The 18820-nt window shown below is 55.4% G+C and overlaps 3 protein-coding genes across 4 annotated transcripts in view; 2 read left to right on the top strand and 1 right to left on the bottom strand.

Annotated features, from left to right (window-relative positions):
- Positions 1–918: 918 nt before the first annotated feature.
- FIZ1 (FLT3 interacting zinc finger 1) lies at positions 919–9342 on the bottom strand. Its single transcript, XM_017546589.2, has 3 exons — positions 8606–9342; positions 6731–7060; positions 919–3172 (listed from the first exon to the last, which is right to left on the bottom strand). The coding sequence occupies exons 2-3, from the start codon at positions 7022–7024 to the stop codon at positions 1967–1969; spliced, it is 1500 nt and encodes a 499-aa protein (XP_017402078.1). The 5' UTR covers positions 7025–7060; positions 8606–9342; the 3' UTR covers positions 919–1966.
- Positions 9343–9429: 87 nt separating this feature from the next.
- Positions 9430–12603, top strand: ZNF524 (zinc finger protein 524). Of its 2 annotated transcripts, none has more exons than XM_017546590.2 (2): positions 9430–9548; positions 11540–12603. In XM_017546590.2, the coding sequence occupies exon 2, from the start codon at positions 11578–11580 to the stop codon at positions 12370–12372; it is 795 nt and encodes a 264-aa protein (XP_017402079.1). In that variant the 5' UTR covers positions 9430–9548; positions 11540–11577; the 3' UTR covers positions 12373–12603. The 2 variants fall into 2 exon arrangements, with proteins under 2 accessions (XP_017402079.1, XP_017402080.1); XM_017546591.2 differs by lacking the exon at positions 9430–9548 and adding an exon at positions 9732–9943.
- Positions 12604–14844: 2241 nt separating this feature from the next.
- Positions 14845–18820, top strand: part of ZNF865 (zinc finger protein 865) — a 12214-nt gene continuing 8238 nt past the window's right edge. The window contains exon 1 of the mRNA XM_017546593.2: positions 14845–14964. The gene's annotated coding sequence lies outside the window, so the exon portion shown is untranslated. The remainder of the gene's footprint in view (positions 14965–18820) is intronic.

The raw sequence follows: 18820 nt of genomic DNA on the forward strand, positions 1-18820 counted from the left end.
TTTTTTTTGTGGAGACAGAATCTCAATATATTGCCCAGGTTGGTCTCTAATTCCTGAGCTCAAGCTATCCTCCTGCCTCAGCCTCCCAAACTGTTGGGATTACAGACATGAGCCAACTTGCCTTGCCTAAAATATTTTCTTTGTGAAATACAAGACACACAGATTTTTTAAAAACGCACATACTGGCTTGTTTGCAACAACAAAAAATAGCTGTGCACCTCATACTGGCTTGTTTGCAAAAAAATGTATAATACAAACACACAATTGAATAAATAATTATCCATGATCATCAGATTAAGTACTAGAATTTTGTCAACTATCAGCAACCCTGGAAACTTTAAGGATATCCCCTCCCGCTTAACTCGTCCAGCCCACTATTCTGAGTTTTATAGGACAATGTTGTCCTTGCTTTTTTGTATGGTTTACTATGTACTGACAATGTATCCTAAACAATAAATTACCGTTTAGTTTTACTTGCATTAGAATGTGTTTGTTTTTTGTTTTGGAGACAGGATCTCCCTCTGTCGCCCAGGTTGTAGTGCAGTGGCATGATCTTGGCTCACTGCAACCTCTGCCCCCCGCCCCCTGTCATGCTCCAGCGATCCTCCGGTCTCAGCCTCCCCCGAGCAGCTGCAACTACAGGCACAGGCCACCACACCTGGCTATATTTTGTATTTTCACTAAAAACGGGGGTCTCGCCATGTTGCCCAGGCTGGTCTTGAACTCCTCAACTCAAGCAATCCTCCTGCCTTGGTCTCCCAAAGTGCTTGGATTATAGGTGACTCTAATTTTAAAGGTCTTGTCCTACTTGAAGCTTTGAAACTTCTCAGGAGAAAAGGAAGACCTGTCTGTATTTAGGGGGTCTGCCCTAAGAGATTCCCCATCCTCCTTGGAGCCAAGGATCAGAAAACCAGGCGGTAGCGACTGACAGGACAAGGTTTATTGGGGGTCCTGGAGACACTGGGGAGAGGGACGAGGCGATGAGGTCGAGCCTCATGGGGGACCTCCTAGCCAAGTGTCCCCACAGAAGACAGAGACAGACAAACCAATAGAGATGGAGAGAAAGACCAACAGCTGCTATGGTAGTGGGGGAGGGAAACCCTAGTGTCTGCCACCTCCCACTCAGATGAGTTCACAGGATAAAGAATGGCGTGGACCGGTCCACTCGCTACAGGAGAAGGGAGGAGTGTCTGCCCTATTCACTCTAAGGGAGGTGGGGTACAGGCCACCGCTTGGACCAGCCCATTCCATGTCATGGGGGTGTGTGTGCATATAGATCAGTCCATCCTACTGGGCAAAGGGATTCAGGACAGTCTATTCTAGTGTTTTGGGTGGGGAAGATCATTAGGGTCGATCAATTCCACAGTCGGCGGGGGCGGGGGGGTGGTTTGAGGGCAGGGGCATCTACCCTGGTCCCTCTTTCAGCACAGGGAATGAAAAGGGGGAAAGGCAGATTTCGGCTATATTCATTTTCTGGGGGTCACCAGTGACTCTGGTGGGTAGCATTTGGAGAGGATCTAGGAAAATTCAGGGACATGGTCCCTCCACATTCTCCAGATCACGGTGGTTGGGAATGATGGCTCTCAGGGAATGGGGCAGCCTTCCCTTTGTGGGGGTACCCATCTTTTATTATTAGGGCCCTCAAGATGAGAGGTACTTAGGAGACCCATTGCTCTGCAAAGTCTCCATGTCTTGGGGACTTAGGGTTACCCACACTCATTCCAGGGACCTCAGGCTCAGGAGTCTCTCTCCCTAGATTCAGGCTCCCCTGCCCCAGCTAAGGACCCTGTTTGTTTGTGGTCCCCTAGCTCTGGGGCCTGTGTGGGTTTTTGGTGGTCTCCACCTCTCCAGCCAGGGTCCCCTCATTTCAGGGCCTGCGTCTGGATTTGGAGGGCCGGGGCCTCACTCGCAGTCCCAAGGTCCCCGGGTCCAGGTGGCTGGGCGGAGGGCAGGGAGCGGCCTGGGGTCAGTCCATGCCCCGGTGCAGCTTCAGGTGCCTGGAGAGGTTGCTGAGCGTGATGAACCCCTTGCCGCAGATATGGCAGGGGAAGGGCCGCTCGGTGCCGTGCAGCAGCCGGTGGCGCTTGAGGTAGCACTCGTGGCGGAAAAACTTGCCGCACTCCAGGCACGGGAACGGCTTCTCGCCCGTGTGCACCAGCACGTGCCGCTCCAGGTCGCGCGGCGAGCGGAACAGCTTCTCGCACTCAGAGCAGCCGAAGATCTTCTTGCCGCGGCCCGAGCCAGAAGCAGGCTCCCCGGACGCTGGCTCTCCCTCCCGGGCCGCAGCCGCCGCCTCCTCCCCGCCGCCCTCGCCGTGGCTGACCCGCCTGTGCTCCTCCAAGGCGGCCAGCGCCGCGTACAGGGCCCCGCAGTGGCCGCAGCCGTAGGTGGCCGGGCCCGAGTGGGCCTCCAGGTGGCTGGCCAGGGCCGCGGCGGACGCAAAGAAGGTCCCGCAGTCGCACTGGTACAGGGTGTCTTCTGAGGGCTCGGCGGCCGCCGCGGGCGCAGGTGCCTCCCCGCTGCCCTCGGGGAGCAGCCCCCCGAGCTTGGGCACCCCGCCCCCCGCGGGGCCCAGGAGCAGCAGGCCGTCCGAAGCCGAAGCAGGAGAAGCGTCGCCGACCTCCGCAGCGCCGCCTTCGCCCGCTGCCATCTCGGGCCCCACGCCTGCCCCAGGGGCCCAGGCCTGCGCGGGGGGCGCGCCCGGGCCCTGTAAGTCGTGCGTCAGCTTGTGCCGCTCCAGCAGCGCGGGCGCGTTGAAGTCGCGCTCGCAGCGCGGGCACTTGAAGGGCTTCACGTCGGTGTGCGCGGCCCAGTGGGCAGCTAGCTCGCGGCCGTGGTCGAAGCGCCGCGCACAGGCACCGCACGCAAACGGGGGCAGCGAGGCCGCGGCCGCAGCTGCCGCCTCAGCCAGCCCCCAGCTGCCCAGGCCCGCGCCCACCCCCTCCGGGCCCTCTCCGCCGCCAGCCCCCGCGCCCCCGCACACCGAGCAGGGCCCTACATTGCAGCAGACGGAGCAGGGCGCGCTCAGGGCGGGCAGGCCAGGGCCGGGCTGCAGGGGAGAGGGGAGGACCCCGCGGTGCTGGCGCTTCAGGTGGCGGCCCAGGCTGGAGCGTGAGGAGAAGCGGAGCTCGCATACCAGGCAGCAGTAGGGCTTCTCGCCGGTGTGGACAACCTGGGGGTGCGGAAGGAAGGGCACAAAGTCAGGGCTGAGAACCTGGCCCGGACGGCGGATTCCTGGACTCCGGGAGGGATGTGGCACAAGCTCTCTGTCACACCTACAGGGCCGAGATCTAGGGAAACGCTCGTCTTACCACTCTCTGCTGTGGGTCACACTGGAATTCTGTCAGTCCTCAAAAAGGCTACATCCTGACTGGGTGCTGTGGCTCACACCTGTTATCCCAGCACTCTGGGATTGCATAAGCCTAGGAGTTTGAGACCAGCCCAGGCAACACAGGGAAACCTTGTCTCTGCAAATAATTCTAAAAGCTAGCTGGGCACAGCATGATCCTGTGGTCCCAGCTACCCCGGAGGCTGAGCCAAGGAGATCACGGCAGTAAGCCTGCACGACAGAGTGAGACTGTGTCAAAAAACAAAAACCCCAAACAAACAAAAAACCAAAAAACACGACCAGGAGCAGTGGCTCACGTCTGTGATCACAGCACTTTGGGAGGCCGAGGTGGGTGGATCATTTGCCGTCAGGAGTTCTAGACCAGACTGGCCAATGTGGTGAAACCCTGCCTTTACTACAAATACAAAAATTACCCCGGCATACTGGTAGGTATTTATAATCCCAGCTATTCAGGAGGCTGAGGCAGGAGACTCCCTTAAATCCGGGAGGTGGAGGTTGCAGTTGGCAACCTCACACCATTCACAACATCACAGAGATCACACCACTGCACTCTAGCCTGGGTGACAGAGTGAGACTCTGTCTCAAAAGAGAGAAAAAAAAAAAAAGGAAATCACTACCTGTGGCTAATGGCTACATACTGGACAGTGCAGCTCTAAAGAGACAGCAGCCAGCCGTGGTAGGGTGTGTCTTCTCCCTTCTGGAACCCTGCTATCCTGAGCCAGTTGTCAAGGCTGAATACAGCCCTCGGGTGTACTAGGGCAGAGAAGTGATTTTGAACCAAATCCGGCTACTGCTCAGTCTCTCCCTTGACCACTTTTCACACACAGAGATCCAGAGAATCACTTCCAAATCTAGGGAATCAAACCTCCCAGGAGGCAGTCCAGGAATCTGTATTTCCTCTGAGGCATAGCCAGGCTTGTAGACTATGTAAAACTGTGCCTTAGAGAGGTTTTTTTTTTTTTTAAATTGATATTTGTCCTTGTTGTTGACTTAAAGAGTTTGGAATGGCAGAGAGAGATTTGTGGGTGTGGTAATGTCTTCCTGGAGACCTGTGAGGAGAAGGGTGAGGCTGGATGAGAAAGAGTGCAGTGCTTGTTAGCAATGTTCGTCAGGGGCACAGACCGGAAGAAGGAACAGGGAGTGTTGTTCATTTGCCTTTCTGGCTCCAGATGCAATGCACCTGCTGTACAGGGAGGGTGTAGGGATCTCTATCCTCTATGTCAGTAAATTTATTTTCTCGCTACTCTTTATAACACAACAAGGTTATGCTTGTCCCAGGGCCCCTGTGCCTGCTGTTCTCACTGCCTGGAATGCCCGTAGGTCTATGTATCTGTCAGCTCCTTGGAAACCCTGAAACCCTTCCCTGAATCTGGCCCCCTGGCTCATCAGTAATCCTCTTCCACCCTCTTCTTTTAAAACCTATGGCTCATAGCACACTTAGTATCTACGTATAACCTGAGTGTTGTCTGTCTCCCCACCAGCTAAGGACAATCAAAACAGCGACCACGCTGGTTTTGCTCACAGCTGTATTTCCAGGGTCCAGCATTCTCCAGCCTTCTCCTGAGCTGCAATCTTTCTGCTTCTCTGTGCTCCAGTCACACTGGCCTTCCTCCAGTTCCTCAAAAGCCCACTTTTCTTCCTTGAAAGTACACATCCTGTTCCCTGGATCCAGAAAGCCTCAGTCCCCAGGGGCACATCATTCCTCACGTGTAAACCATCCTTGACCCCATCCCTGATCCAGGCTGCTTCAGATCTCTCTTGCATTAGCCTCAGAACATGGTTACCCTCCATCCTCAGATGTCTCGGCTGCAACCTAGCATTGATTAACCTGGTTGTTCAGTTCACATCTCCCACATTTGACTTGAGGCCATACAAAGGGTGGACTGTATCTGTTTTGTTCCCTTAGATTTTTTTTGCCCCATACAGCCCAGCACTGTACCTAAACAACCTACTGGTGCGTGGAGGTGAGGCCTCAGGGGGCTGTGAATTGTTGCATTAAGGAGCTCCCCTTTCATCCCAAGGATCAGGGGATTAAGCAGGGGGTACCTGGTCACTCTGTGATAGATGCAGAAGCTGGACCTGAGGGAGAAAGGCAAGAGAAAGGAAACCCCTGAGAAAGCTGGGACCAACATTCAGGATGTGAGCTCCTGAACCAAGGCAGATGCACGGGGACAGAGAGGACAGCCACGTGTGAAAGACCATAAGGAGATGTCCAGTTTTCTTCACCCTGGTCGTGCAAGTGTCTGGCACATAGAGTATGACCTAGCTCGCCACATCTTACACCTCCTTCCACCCAAACCCCACAGGCTCCCATCGCTTCCTGGAACACAGCACACTCCTTCCTTCCTCAGGGCCTTTGCGCTTGCTGCCCACTGCCTGCAGTGCTCTTCCCACAGAGGATTCCTTACACTGCAGGTCTCAGCTGAACCATCACCTGCCCTAACCTTCCCTGCCCTGTCTGAAGTAGCCCAAAGCTCTCCTCTCTTTACTCCCACACATTGATTTGTATTTTTTGTTTGTTTGTTTTGAGGCTGAGTCCTGCTCTGTTGCCCTCTGAGGCTGGAATGCAGTGGTGCAACCTCCACCTCCCAGGTTCAGGCAATTCTCCTTGTCTCAGCCTCCCAAGTAGCTGGGTTTACAGGTGCATGCCACCACGCCAGGCTAATTTTTGTATTTTTAGTAGAGATGGGATTTTGCCACATTGGTCAGGCTGGTCTCAAACTCCTAACCTCAGGTGATCCACCCACCTCTGCCTCCCAAAGTGCTGGGATTACAGGCGTGAGCCACCACGCTCAGCCAATATTTTGTTCCTTAAAATTTCCTTCTTGACACTCATCTTTTCCCAGAATATTCTTGCCTGCATATTTGCTTTATTGCTTCTCATCTACCTGGCTACTGACCACCTCCAAAGGAAAGTTTAGTTCTCTGAAGGCATGGAATTTGCTTTTACCTTGGCAACACAGCTGTTTGGTGCAGGGAGAGCTGATAGTCACTGAATAAAGGAATTAAGTATGTACCTGATAAACCTATTTTTTAAGATGGTAAGGAATGAAAGGATAAACACTACATTGCAGATGCTGGTGCGTGGGTTCCGGGTACTGGCAGGGAGAAGGGGAGGGGAGGAGCCTATAGGTGGGGAAATTAACGATGAATGTTCCAGTTCATGGGTTGGTGGTGATTGAATGAGACCCATCGCATGCTTTCATGGGTCAGGGTGCTTTGGTGGGGAGGGAGAGAGGGACATTTTTTAGGGAGGAGGCAGGCGCCTGGGCCTTGGGCAAGCTTCAGCTTCCTTTTGCCCAGAGTACAGTGGGCGCGGGATCCCAGCGCATTCCAGACCAGACCAGGAAGGCCAGCCTGGGGCCGGCCTGTGGGACTCACCTGGTGGTGCAGCAGGCCAGTGGAGTCGCGGAACCCCTTGGGGCAGGCGGAGCAGCGGTAGGGCCGCTCCCCGGTGTGCGAGCGCAGGTGGTTGGCTAGGTTGAAGCTATGCTTGAAGCCCTTGCCGCAGCGCGGACACGCGTGGGGCTTGAGCGCTGTGTGTCGGGCGAAGTGGCGCCGGAGGTCTGAGCGGTAGCGAAAGCTCTTGCCACACTCACTGCAGTGAAACGGGACCCGGGGGGCAGCAGCAGCGGGCGGTGCTGGTGAGGGGGTTGGGGCTGGGACGTCATCCATTGTGGCAGGGAATATAGTGGTGCGTGTGGGTTCTCTCTGGAGTAGGGGGAGACAGAAGAGCAGGTGAGGGGGTCGGCTCCCATCAGCCCTCTCTTCCCAGGTTCCAGACTCACCACCTATCCCCTGGGAGATCCTCCCACTGCCCACCTCTATAAGACACTCTCATTTTTCTTTAAAATCCTCCTACTCTCTTAGAAACCCTTCTTCCTCTGCTCCACTCCTCTGGCAACCTTCCTAATCACTTCCCTGTCTCCTTACTCCACAGAGCGTTTTCAGGCTTCTCCCACTCTTCGCGAATGCACGGCTGCTCCTCTCTGTGCCCCTCTCGCAGTAATTTAAGCCTCTCCCACTCTTCCTTAAGTCCTGCTTACTCCCTTGAAAGTCCCCCACACGGATCCCTAAGCATCTTTTATTCTTTGCCAAGCCCTTTTCCCTCCAAAAGGCCCTCCCACTCCCCTCTAAGCTCCTCCCACTCCTCTTCCTGGATGATCACTGAGCGAATAGGACGACAGTGAATGTGAGGACAAAGATTTGGGGCCAAGCACACTAGAGAGATCCTTCCCGGAAGACCAATACCAGTCCTCTAACATCAGATAATAAAAACTCTTCATCTGCGAAATGGGAATACTAGTAGTACCTACCTCACAGAGTGGTGGCAAGAATTAAGTAAAATTGTGGCAATAAATGCTATGTGCCTACTTAAGTTGGTGCGCAGCAAAGACGCAAAGAGTAAGCTGTTTGGATGATTATCCCGTAAGTGCCTCCTGGTTTTCTCCCCAAGTCCTACCATGCTTGCTAAGTTATTTGACTTCTCTAAGCACCTCTCTTCTCCACTAAGACCCACTTCCAAAACTCCAGCCAATTTTTCTTTTAAAGAAGCCACATCCTGTCTAAGGCTCTCCACTGGACTCCTGTCACCTTCTCAGGACTTCTCCACAAAGTCTCTTCCCATTCCCTGCAAGCCCTTTCTACATTAATTATAAAGACCTGGTAGTTGCACTAAACCCCTCCAAATTACACCCCTAAACTCCGCCCTCCTCGCTAGGCCTACCTACTGCTCTAAACGACACCCCAGACAAACTCCTCCCTCCTGCTTCTTGGGATCCCTTTCCCCAACCAGCCTCAATGAATTTCCTTCTACCCCTCAACCGAGAGCCCACCCACCATTCTTTATGAGCCACGCCCCTTAATCAAACCCCACCCCTTTTCCTAAGCCCAGCCCACTTTCCACCCACGCACTTTCCCCTCCTCCACGCCCCACCCACTTCCACTCTAAGCTCCGCCCAGCTCAGGCTCCGCCCCAGCAGCCCCTAGGCCCCGCCTCCTCCTCCACCCCGCAGCCTGCCGAGTGGGCCCCCCCACGCCCAGTCCACTCCAGGCCCCAGGCCCCGAGAGCCGGCCTTTTGTGCCCCTCCCCCTGCCCCTAAAAGGTGCGGCCTTGGGAGCCCGAGGTGGGGGCAAGTCGGGCGGGCCCCGGGGCCAGGCGAGTCCATGTCGCTCATACGGAGCGTAGCTCCTGGAGACCCTGGGGGGCCCCGGGAGGCCTGGGAAGTCCGTCGGCTTTCCTCTTTAATTACTTACACCTCCCTCTGGGCGCCGACATTTTGGGCAGCGGGGGTAGCGTCACTTCCACCCGGGGTGCCCGTCGACTTCCGCCTCAGCTCCCTTCCCCCGCCGTACTCCCCCTTTCTCCCGCCCTCTTGGCTCCCCTTCCTCATCCCCGCCCTTTTCCCTCTTTCCCTTTCCTTTCCCAGCCCTGGAGGTTGAAGAAGCCAGGCCCGCGCCATCTTCGGTGAGGGCAGCGAGAAGGGGCGGGGCTTAGAGACACCCACGACGCCATACAGACTAAGGGCAAGCAGGTCAGAGCGCGGCGTTTCCCTTCGTGGCGACCCTAGCTGAAGCTAACGTAAATGAAAGCAGATAGTATTCCTTTTTCTGAGCCGCGGACCCCTCCTGATTAGCATGTACAGTTGCACTAGGAAAAAAAAGAGAAAGCGAAGTGCGTCAACTGCAATACACTGCTGGAAAAGACCGGCAACCATCTTATCCACTTAGCCCTCCATGGGGCTTTGAAGCCTGTACGGTGCCATGTTGATTACGGGCACCGGGCAGCCATTTTCCCGCTCCTCTTCGTTCCGTATGTCTTTGATTGGTTTCAGCCGAGTATGTGTTTTGTGAGAGAAAAGGCGTTTCGAGGCCGTTGGAGATATGGTGCTGGATTATTTCCCACTGGGAACACACCAGGGCCGCTGGTGCGCACGCGCGGCTTGCGGGCGCGTCCGTGACCGGTCCTTAGGACCCAGCGTGTCCCCTTTGTTTCCCACGGGCGCGCGGGCGGGCGGAGAGGGCAGGAAGGGAGGGGCCCCGGCGCTGCTCCGAGGGGCGGGGCCGGCACCGCGCGCCGCCGCCCCCGCCCCGCCGCCGCTGAGGGGCAGGGCCCCCTCACCCCCGCCCCTTCCCACGCTCCGACCCTGTCGCCCCCGCGCGCGCGCACACTCGCGAGCCCCGGCGACATGCAAATGAGGTACCCGAGAGGCGGGGGGCGCAGGCGGGGTGGGGGGTGCGGGGGTAGGGGAGGCCGGGCCGCGCGCTCCCGGAGCGCGCTTCCAACACCTGTTCCGGCTCCCGCGCTCGCGCCCGACCGCGCGTCGACCTCGCGCCCCGCGAAGCCGCCCGGGCGCGCGCGCGCAGACCCCCTTCCTGGCATCCCCCGCCGCCCGCGGCCCGGGCGCCGCTCATTGGCCACCGCCCCCGCAGGACCCGCCCCGCGCTTGGGCTTCGCAGCTCGGGGTCCGATGGGCTCGCCTGCACCGGGGCGAGGGGACCAGGAGGGTCGGGGGACCAGTCTCCCCCTTTCCACCGTTCCAGAGACCAGACCTCTAGACTAGGCCGCCCCGTGGGAGCGAACCATATGGAAAGGTGGTTGCGCCTCTCTGGACCACAGTCTAGGGTGCTGTTAAGTGGGGTGGGGGGGAGGTGCGGGGGGAGCACCTGCAGCACCTGCTTCCAGCTGCACCTGCGCCTCCCCTCCCCCTTCGTTACACTCCGGTGCCAGTATTTGAGTGGGCGCTGGGAAGATGGTGGTGGTGGCGTCGATGAAGTTCAGTGTTTACTATGCACCATGCGGTGTGCAAGGGGCATTTTAAAGCCCACTGTCTCATTCGATTCTCCTGACAACCCTGGTTTATCCACTTTTCAGAGGAGGAAACTGCCTCAGAGAGGCAAAGTCATTGCTAGTTATAGGCAGAGCTGAGTTCAAACCCAGGACTGAGACCTCATCATGTCCCCTTTCCTCCTTGGGTCCATTTGTTCTCCATTCTCTGGGACATTGGGGTCAGCAAGACCTGTTTGCAGTTTTGGCCCTGCCATTTGCTGGAAGAGGAACTTAGGCAACTGACTTGACTTTCCTGTGCCTCAGTTTCCCCATCTGCAAAATGGCACAGATATGCCCTATTCAGACGGTTGATGTGAGGCTTAGCTGCTCCTGATAACAATGGCTAATGTGTCCTGAAAGCTTTTGTGTATGAACACTTTGTGGTATTATGCTCAAGGCATGTCTGGGCAAGTACATAGAACTATGTGTCCCATTTTGCAAAAGTCTTGATTAAGGCTTAGAGAGGTGAACACCTTGCCCAAGGCCAGGCAGAGAGTAAAGATTTGAACAAAGGATGTCTGACTCCAGGGCCCATGCCCTTAACATCGCGGATATATTTCCTCATCCAGGAATCAGGGTCAAATATCACCTGGGACCAGTCCTTTTGTTCCTGTCTAGAACCCCTTCCTCACATCTGCCAGTCAGCAGGGAGGGATGAGATCATTCGTAAGGTCTCTATGGCTCTGGAGTTTGATGGGCTCTCCGTTTCAAGGACCACAGTACTGCCCTGCACCCTCATTTGGACTCTATCTTGTCTAGATGGTTTTTGTTTTTTGTTTTTGGAGACAGAGTCTTGCTCAGAGTCTTGCTCTGTAGTCAGGCTGGAGTGCAGTCTCTTGATCTCGGCTCACTGCAACCTCCGCCTTCCGGGTTCAAGTGATTCTCCTGCCTCAGCCTCCCGAGTAGCTGGGTCTACAGGTGCGCGCCGCCAGGCCCAGCTAATTTTTGTATTTTTAGTAGAGACAGGGTTTCACCATGTTGGCCAGGATGGTCTTGAACTCCTGACCTTGTGATCCGCCCACCTCAGCTTCCCAAAGTGTTGGGATTACAGGCGTGAGCCACCGAGCCTGGCCAGAAGTGGTTTTTTTGTTTTTGGCTCATGTTGATCTTGAACATTTAGATCCAGGAGGAGGGTTAGGGAGGCATGGGGATGCCTAGTGGAGCTCAGGGAAGTGCTTGTTTATCAGCTGATACAAGATCATCTCACCGTTTACCCACCGGCATAGCTAAAATTGTGTGTCTGGATGAATGTCAACTACACCCTTGTCAAGAGATTTGGAGAGAGGGATGGGCGAGGTGTTGGGGGACACAGGGGTGCTCTAGACCCTGTGGGCACTGACTCTGCCCCTCTCTCCTCTTAGCTGGCTCCAGTGCCCAGACCCAAGCCCCCCACTGCTCAATGGACACCCCCAGCCCAGACCTGTTGCCTTCGCCTTTGCCCGGGGAGGAAGAGAAACCTCTGGCCTTACCTCCTCCTGTTCCCCGGGGCCGCCGAGGCCGTCGTCCTGGGGGAGCCACCTCCTCAAATCGGACGCTCAAGGCCTCCCTCACTCGCAAGCGGGGCCGCCCCCCCAAGTCAGGGCAAGAGCCCCAGCTGGTGCAGGTGCAGGGGGTCACAGCCCCAGTGGGCAGCAGTGGCGGGAGCGACCTCCTCCTGATCGATGATCAGGGTGTGCCCTATACGGTCTCTGAAGGGTCAGTGGCTGGGTGTGAAGGCTCCGGCCCCAAGAAGGCCCCGCACTTCTGCCCGGTGTGCCTGCGGGCCTTCCCCTACCTCTCCGACCTGGAGCGCCACAGCATCTCGCACTCAGAGCTGAAGCCTCACCAGTGCAAGGATTGCGGCAAGACCTTCAAGCGCTCCAGCCATCTGCGGCGGCACTGCAACATCCATGCTGGCCTGCGGCCCTTCCGCTGCCCGCTGTGTCCCCGGCGCTTCCGCGAGGCAGGCGAACTGGCGCACCACCACCGCGTGCACTCGGGGGAGCGCCCGTACCAGTGCCCCGTCTGCCGGCTGCGCTTTACAGAGGCCAATACGCTCCGGCGCCATGCCAAGCGCAAGCACCCAGAGGCCATGGGGGTACCCCTGTTTGCATCAGACCCAGAGCCTGAACCATCGTGGGATGACGAGGGCATCCCGGGCACAGCAGGGGCTGAGGAGGAGGGGGAGACAGAGGGGAAGGGAGAACCGGCCTGACCCACATCCCCTGCCATCACTCCCTGGGCCAGGCTTAGATCAGGGAGTTTGGCTGGTGGTGGGCCTGGGCCAGGCGGCTGGGACACGCTTGTTTCTGATGGTCTTCCCCTTGTGGGAGCAGGTGGAGTGTGGACACCTAAACTTATGGATCCAGCTGCCTTCTGACCCCCTCCCCCAGACTAGCAGACCCTTGGAGGCAGGGGCTGTAGAAATAAATCTCTGCCTGCTGGCTGCCTGTGTGTGTTCCCTGCATGCCGTCCTCTCCTGCCTTCAAATGTTCTTCCTCGGCTACCCCGTCCTGCCCGGGGTACTGGAAATTGGAGAGGAAACCTCGACCTATGCCTCATGAGCGTGGTGCTCGCCGAAGAATGGTTTGCGGGGGAGCCTTGGTCCCTCTCCCGTCCCCATCAGACCCCAAAGTCCAGTGGTCCCTTGGTGTCCGTGGGGAATTGGTTCCACGACCCCCGCAGATACCAAGATCTGAGCATACTCAAGTCGAGCACTGGGCCCTGCGGAACCCGCGGATTTAGGAAAATTGGCCCTGCGTATACTGTATGTTCCATCGGTATTTGGGTGAAAAAAAGTCTGCCTCTCAGTGGACCTGCAGTTCAAACTCATGTTGTTCAAGGGTCAGCTGTATTCCCAATACACATCCAATCTAAAACATTGAACCTTCCATGAAAACCTGACCCTAGGTCCGACCCGCTCTATCCTAGCCAAATTCCTAGAAATTCTGCAGGCATTTTGCCCCAGCTCCTTGTCCTGAGAACCTACTCTTTGGAAGGAAAAATTGAGACGAAGGTGTGAGCAGGACTGACGGTCTGGGTAAGGTTTAGAGATAAGGGGTGTGGCTTAGGGCGGGGTTAAGGAGCTACGGGTGGGGCTGAGACAGCCGGGCAAGGCTTATTGGACAGTTAGGGAACTGGGAGGGTCTTAGGAGAAGGAGGTTAGAGTTGGCTGGAGCTTAAACAGGCCTAGGGGTTGGTCCGCAGAAAGTGACAGGTTTAGAGGAAATGTGATGGGGCTTATCTTCTAGAGAGTAGGGGCTTGGAGATGGGGAAGAACCGGAGGAACTGTGTGAGGGTGGGGCGAGGAGGAAGGATTATTATAAATATTTTTTGGGACAGGGTCTCGCTCTGTCACCCAGGCTGGAGTGCAGTGGCCTGATCACCGCACACTGCAGCCTCGACCTCCCAAGCTCAAACAACCCTCCCACTTCAGCCTCCGGAATAGCTGAGACTACAGGCGCGTGCCAGCATACCTGATTAATTTTTATGTTTTTTTGTAGAGATGGGTTTTTGCCATATTGCCCAGGCTGGTCTTGAACTCTTGTGCTCAAGTAATCCGCCTGCCTTGGCCTCCCAAAGTGCTGGGATTACAGGCGTGAGCCACCACACCAGGCCAAGAGGACTGATTTTAAGGTGAGGGGCGGAGCTTATAATTATTCAGCTCTGAGGTGGACGTGGTTCAGGGCCAGGGGCCAGGGCTTAACGGGGAAACTTCTAGGGAACAGGGTATTAGGAGAGGTGAGACTTAGGAGACGGTGCTGAGGGGTGCGCACGACTGCTATGGAGGCTGTGGAGAAAGAAGTAAGTACCTCAGAGAGGAGTAACTAAGGAAAGTTCCTGGGAGAGGGGGAAGTTTAGCAAGAGGGGCTGAATGGGCCTGGGTTTGGCTGCTTGGGATGGGGCTGAGTTGGGAGCGGGAATTATAGAGATTATATGAGGCGGGCAGTGTCAAGTGTGGTAAAGCCATGGCTCTTGACCAGCATGCAGCAGAATCAGCAGAAGAGTATCTCAAAACACGCATCCGTAGACCCCATTCCCGGGGGCTTCTATTCTGCATGGTCTGAGCAGGCAGCCGGATACTGATATTGATGCTGCTGGCCTCCCAACTGTCCTTGACAACCATCGATTTAAAAACTGCTTTACAGGTGGGAGGTACTCAAAAGTCACGAGGTGCAGCTTATATGCTGTAGGGTGAAGGGGCGGAGCTTACATGCAAGGGGTGTGGTTCTGTATGGGGGCTGGGACGAAGGGAGCATGGCTTAGGGATGGGTGAAGTTCCAGAGAGGAGCTTGGAGAGGGGGCAGAACAGGAGAAACTGCTTGAAGGCTAGGGGAGGAACACAGATTTTGAGACAGTGGGGTACTTAGAATTACGCTGAGATGGGCGTGGTTCAGGGCCAGGGGGTGGAGCTTCAGTGTGAGACCGGAGCTGGAGGTGTGGCTTAACCGGACGCCCAGAGCGTATAGGCGGTGCCCTGAGAAGAGGCCGGCACACAAAGCGCAGGCGCACCTGGCTCAGCTCGCCCACCGGAAGTGGCCGAGCTTTCGCTGCTCCCGTCCCCGAGTCAGTGCGCAAGCGCACTTCCCCCCTCCTGCTCCCCGCCACCGCCTTCTCTTTCCGATCCTCCACGCCGGCGCCTCGGGAACGGGCGCGACTTCCGCTTCCGGGCGGGCAGGCGGGCGGCGCGGGGCTGCTGGGGAGGGGGGGAAGGGGGCGGCACTTCCGGTCGGGCCCTCGGGTCTCCCCGGAGCGGCGGCGCCTCCTCCGCCTCCTTGGCCTCCTCCCGGCGGAGACCCCGGCGCCGGTGAGTGACGGGGTGCGTGGCCCGGGGGCCCGGGTGCAGCGTGGGCGGGGGGCCCCGCCCTGGCCGGCTCTGGTCCCCAGAGCGTCCCCCCACCCCTAGCAAGTCAGTGCAGCTCCCGCCCGGCCCTTGCTAGGGAACCCCCAATCACTGCTCCCCCTTAAGACCACTGCAGATAGCTCCCCCATGAACGCCCCCAGCTAGGATGACTGCCAAAGCGCTTTCATTCGTGGCGATCCCATAAACGGCTGCCAGGCTCCCCAACCGATACCTCCTCTTAGGATCCCCTCCACATAGCGCCCCCGTCATTGCTTCCTCAGGTCAGCCTCCAGATGCCATCAGCGTTGCCCCTCCCCGTGTCGGGCAGCTGCTCGTGGACCCTCTTCTTAAGTGTCCTCTATAGAATTCTCCCCAGAGTGTTGCCTTAGTGATTTGCAGCAGGACTGCCCCCCCGCCGTTATCTCTGTTCATACACAGCAACAGCCCCCAATGGCCCTGACCACCTCCCCCTCCAGCTGAACGCCTTTTCGTGGGTGTGAAAATACTTTCTATTCTGGTCAGCACCAAGAATGCCTTTTTTCCTTCTGCACATCCTCCAGTGATTCCCCTTAAGAATACATACCCCTTTCAAAGCCACCCCCCCCCCTCGCGGCGGGACAGCTCCCTCTAGAGTTCTTTTACACCCACATCCTCTCCCCATTCAGGTAGAAATAATTTGCCTGCTTAGCTCCCGGCTCCCATGAAATACTCCTGTACCTCCTCTTACCCCACCCTCGTCATGGTCAGCCCCTGCCTTCATTATCTCTGCCACAGAAGTGTCCCGCAGTGAGGCCGCGAGGCCTTTCCTCCCAGGGTGTTACTCATCCTCTTTCCATGGCATGAACAACTCTTGCCCTGACCTGCAACTTCTTACCCAGCTCTCTGCCCTCGTCCTGGACTCTCTAGCTAGAGAAGACCCTTGACTTAACCAGGGTGTGACTTATTTCCTGTTAGGCATGCATTCTTCATTGAATGAACATTGGCCATTCTAGCTCAAGGGCACACAGCCATGAAGGGAAGAGGTGCCCAGCCTTCTCATTGTGCAGGGTTTTGCAGTCTAGTCGATCAGAAACACGTCAACAAAGATATGTGGGGTTTTGTGGGTTCCCTCATAGCCTGATGAACTACTTTAGAAGTGAAACCTGAATTACAAGAGGCAGTTTAGCCATCCAGAGATCTGGGTGAACAGGCAGCAGGAACAGCAAATGAGAAGGGCCTGATGTGGCTGTGACCATGGGGAGTGGGGGCACAGCAGGGGAGGCTGGTGAGAGTGGAGTGGAAGATTTGAAGGGAAGAACAAGAGAAAGGAAGGTTTGGTCTCAAAAGGCTTTGGAGGTGAGGGCACTGGGATACATTATCTAGCCTTTCTCAGCTCTACCAAGCCCAGAATGTTCTTCTTTCATTCATATGTTCATTCATAAACACTTGTTGAACACCTGTTTAATGGGCACCTACTTTACACTGGGGCTGCAACAGAGAACAAAATAGACAAGAATCCCTGTCCTCATAGAGTCGATATGCTTGTTGAGGGGACAGATGATTAAAACACAAAATACAGGCCAGGCGAAGTGGCTCATGCCTGTAATCCCACCAGTTGGGAAGGCCAATGTGGGAGGATCGCTGGAGGCCAGGAGCTCAAGACCAACCCCTGGCAACATAGACCCTGTCTTTACAGAAATAATAATAATAAAAAAGCTAGGTGTGGGTGATATGCACCTGCAGTCTCAGCTATTCAGGGTGCTGTGGTGGGAGGACTGCTTGAGTCCAGGAGTTCGAGGCTGCAGTGAAAAAAAATGAAAATAAAGACCAAGAGTATATTTGTGTGTTAAAAGTAAAATATCAGGGGATAGAGAGATGGAGATGGGGAGCAGAGTCATCAGGATGGCCTCTCCCAGGATATTCCTATGTCTTGTCATCTTGTCCTTCCCAAGACCCACGCACCAAAAAGTTGTACAAGGGTATCAATTCCCCTTCTCCCAGACAACTGTGGCCCACTGGGGGGCTGCTCTTAAAAGCTCCCCAGCCCCAGGAGTGAAGTGATTAGGAGGATGAGCCCTGGATTCGACTAGGATTCACAGCTTTGAGCACACCACTCCCTCCTTTCCTAGTCTCATTCATTCACTTCTTCAAACAAAAATGTATCAAGCCAGGAACTGTTGTAAGTCCCGGGGACAGAACAGTGAGCAAGAGATAAAATTCCTTGCCTTTGCGAAGCCGATCTGGAAGGGGAGGCCAGCAAAATCAAGGCAGAGAAGTCAACTATATAATGTTATAAATGAGGATGAGCAGGAAGGAGAGAAATGAATAGGGTAGGGGAGATCCAGATATGGGCCTGGGTGACAGGTAACTGGTTACTGAGAGGCTAATTGAGAAGACAGCTGAGCAATGATGGGAAGGAGGTGAAAGGGTGAGCGAGGTGGATGCCTGAGAGTCAGAGTATTACAGGCAGAAGCAACAGCCAGTGCAAAGGCCCTGGGGCAGGAATGGAGTGGGCACATTGGAATAGCAGCCAGGAGACTGTGGGGACTGTGTAGGTCATTGTAAGGACTGTGGCTTTTGAGCAAGATGGGGTTACTGTTTGATTTTAGACAGAGGATGGACATGGTTTGGCTATAGTCCTCCTGTCAGTAAAATGGGAATAATATTAATACTTACAAGTTTGTTGTGAAGTTTGAATGAAACAAGCCACATAAGGTACCTAAGCACAATGTTTGTTAGAGTTCGGCAAATGTTGGTGACTTGTCCTGGTCTTGGGTCAAGCCAAGAGACTTGGGATTAGGTGGCAGGAAGGTGGGTGGAGCAATGCATGTATCCAGTATAAAGTGGGATGGGGATCCTCCTTCATTTTGGAGAGAGAAATATTGAAAGACAGCATGAGATGCACTCTGGAGCCTTGCTGCCTTTCTTCAACCACTGGTCCTGCCACGGGTTAACACTGTGACTTGGGAAGTTTGTTTATTGATTGATTGATTGAGACGGAGTCTTGCAGTGGGCTAGAGTGCAGTGGCACTATCTCAGCTCGCTGCATCCTCTGCCTTCCAGGTTCACACTATTCTTCTGCCTCAGCCTCCTGAGTAGCTGGGATTACAGTCGCACACCACCACACCAACTAATTTTTTGTATTTTTAGTAGAGATGGGGTTTCACTCTGTTGGCCAGACTGGCCTTGAACTCCTGACCTCATGATCTGCTCACCTCAGCCTCTTAAAAGTGCTGGGATCATAGGTGTGAACCCGGCCCTTATTTATTTTTGAGAGATGGAGTCTCACTCTGTTGCTCAGCCTGGGGTGCATGGAGTGAGCACACTGCAACCTCTGCCTCCTGGGTTCAATCATTTGTCCTGCCTCAGCTTCCCAAGTAGCTGGAACTACAGGTGTTCACCACCAGGCCCAACTGATTTTTGTATTTTTAGTAGAGATGGGGTTTCACTATATGTTGGCAAGGCTGGTCTCGAACTTCTGACCTCAGGTGATCCACCCACCTCAGCCTCCGGAAGTGCTGGGATTACAGGCATGAGCCACACCCGGCCTGACTTTGGAAGTTTAATTTACATCTCTGGCTCTCAGTCTCTTCCTTTGTATTTCAGAGTCAATAATTGTAACCATCTCCTATGGTTAGTGGGAGGATTGGTTGAGTAACACACATAAGAGCTATAAGAGTACTGGGCTAGTAGAAAGCACTCATCCAGTGTCGTATGTCACTTTATGTTTGTTACTCTTATTACAAACTAGAAGTTTGTCACAAGGCAGCTTCGTTGCAGCAGAACAGCCCATCATGCTTCCCTCCACATAAACCCTCCTATGACATCCCCACTTAAAGAC

The sequence above is a fragment of the Cebus imitator genome, unplaced genomic scaffold (genome assembly GCF_001604975.1).
Source record: "Cebus imitator isolate Cc_AM_T3 unplaced genomic scaffold, Cebus_imitator-1.0 Scaffold190, whole genome shotgun sequence".
In the NCBI taxonomy this organism is placed as follows: domain Eukaryota; kingdom Metazoa; phylum Chordata; class Mammalia; order Primates; family Cebidae; genus Cebus; species Cebus imitator.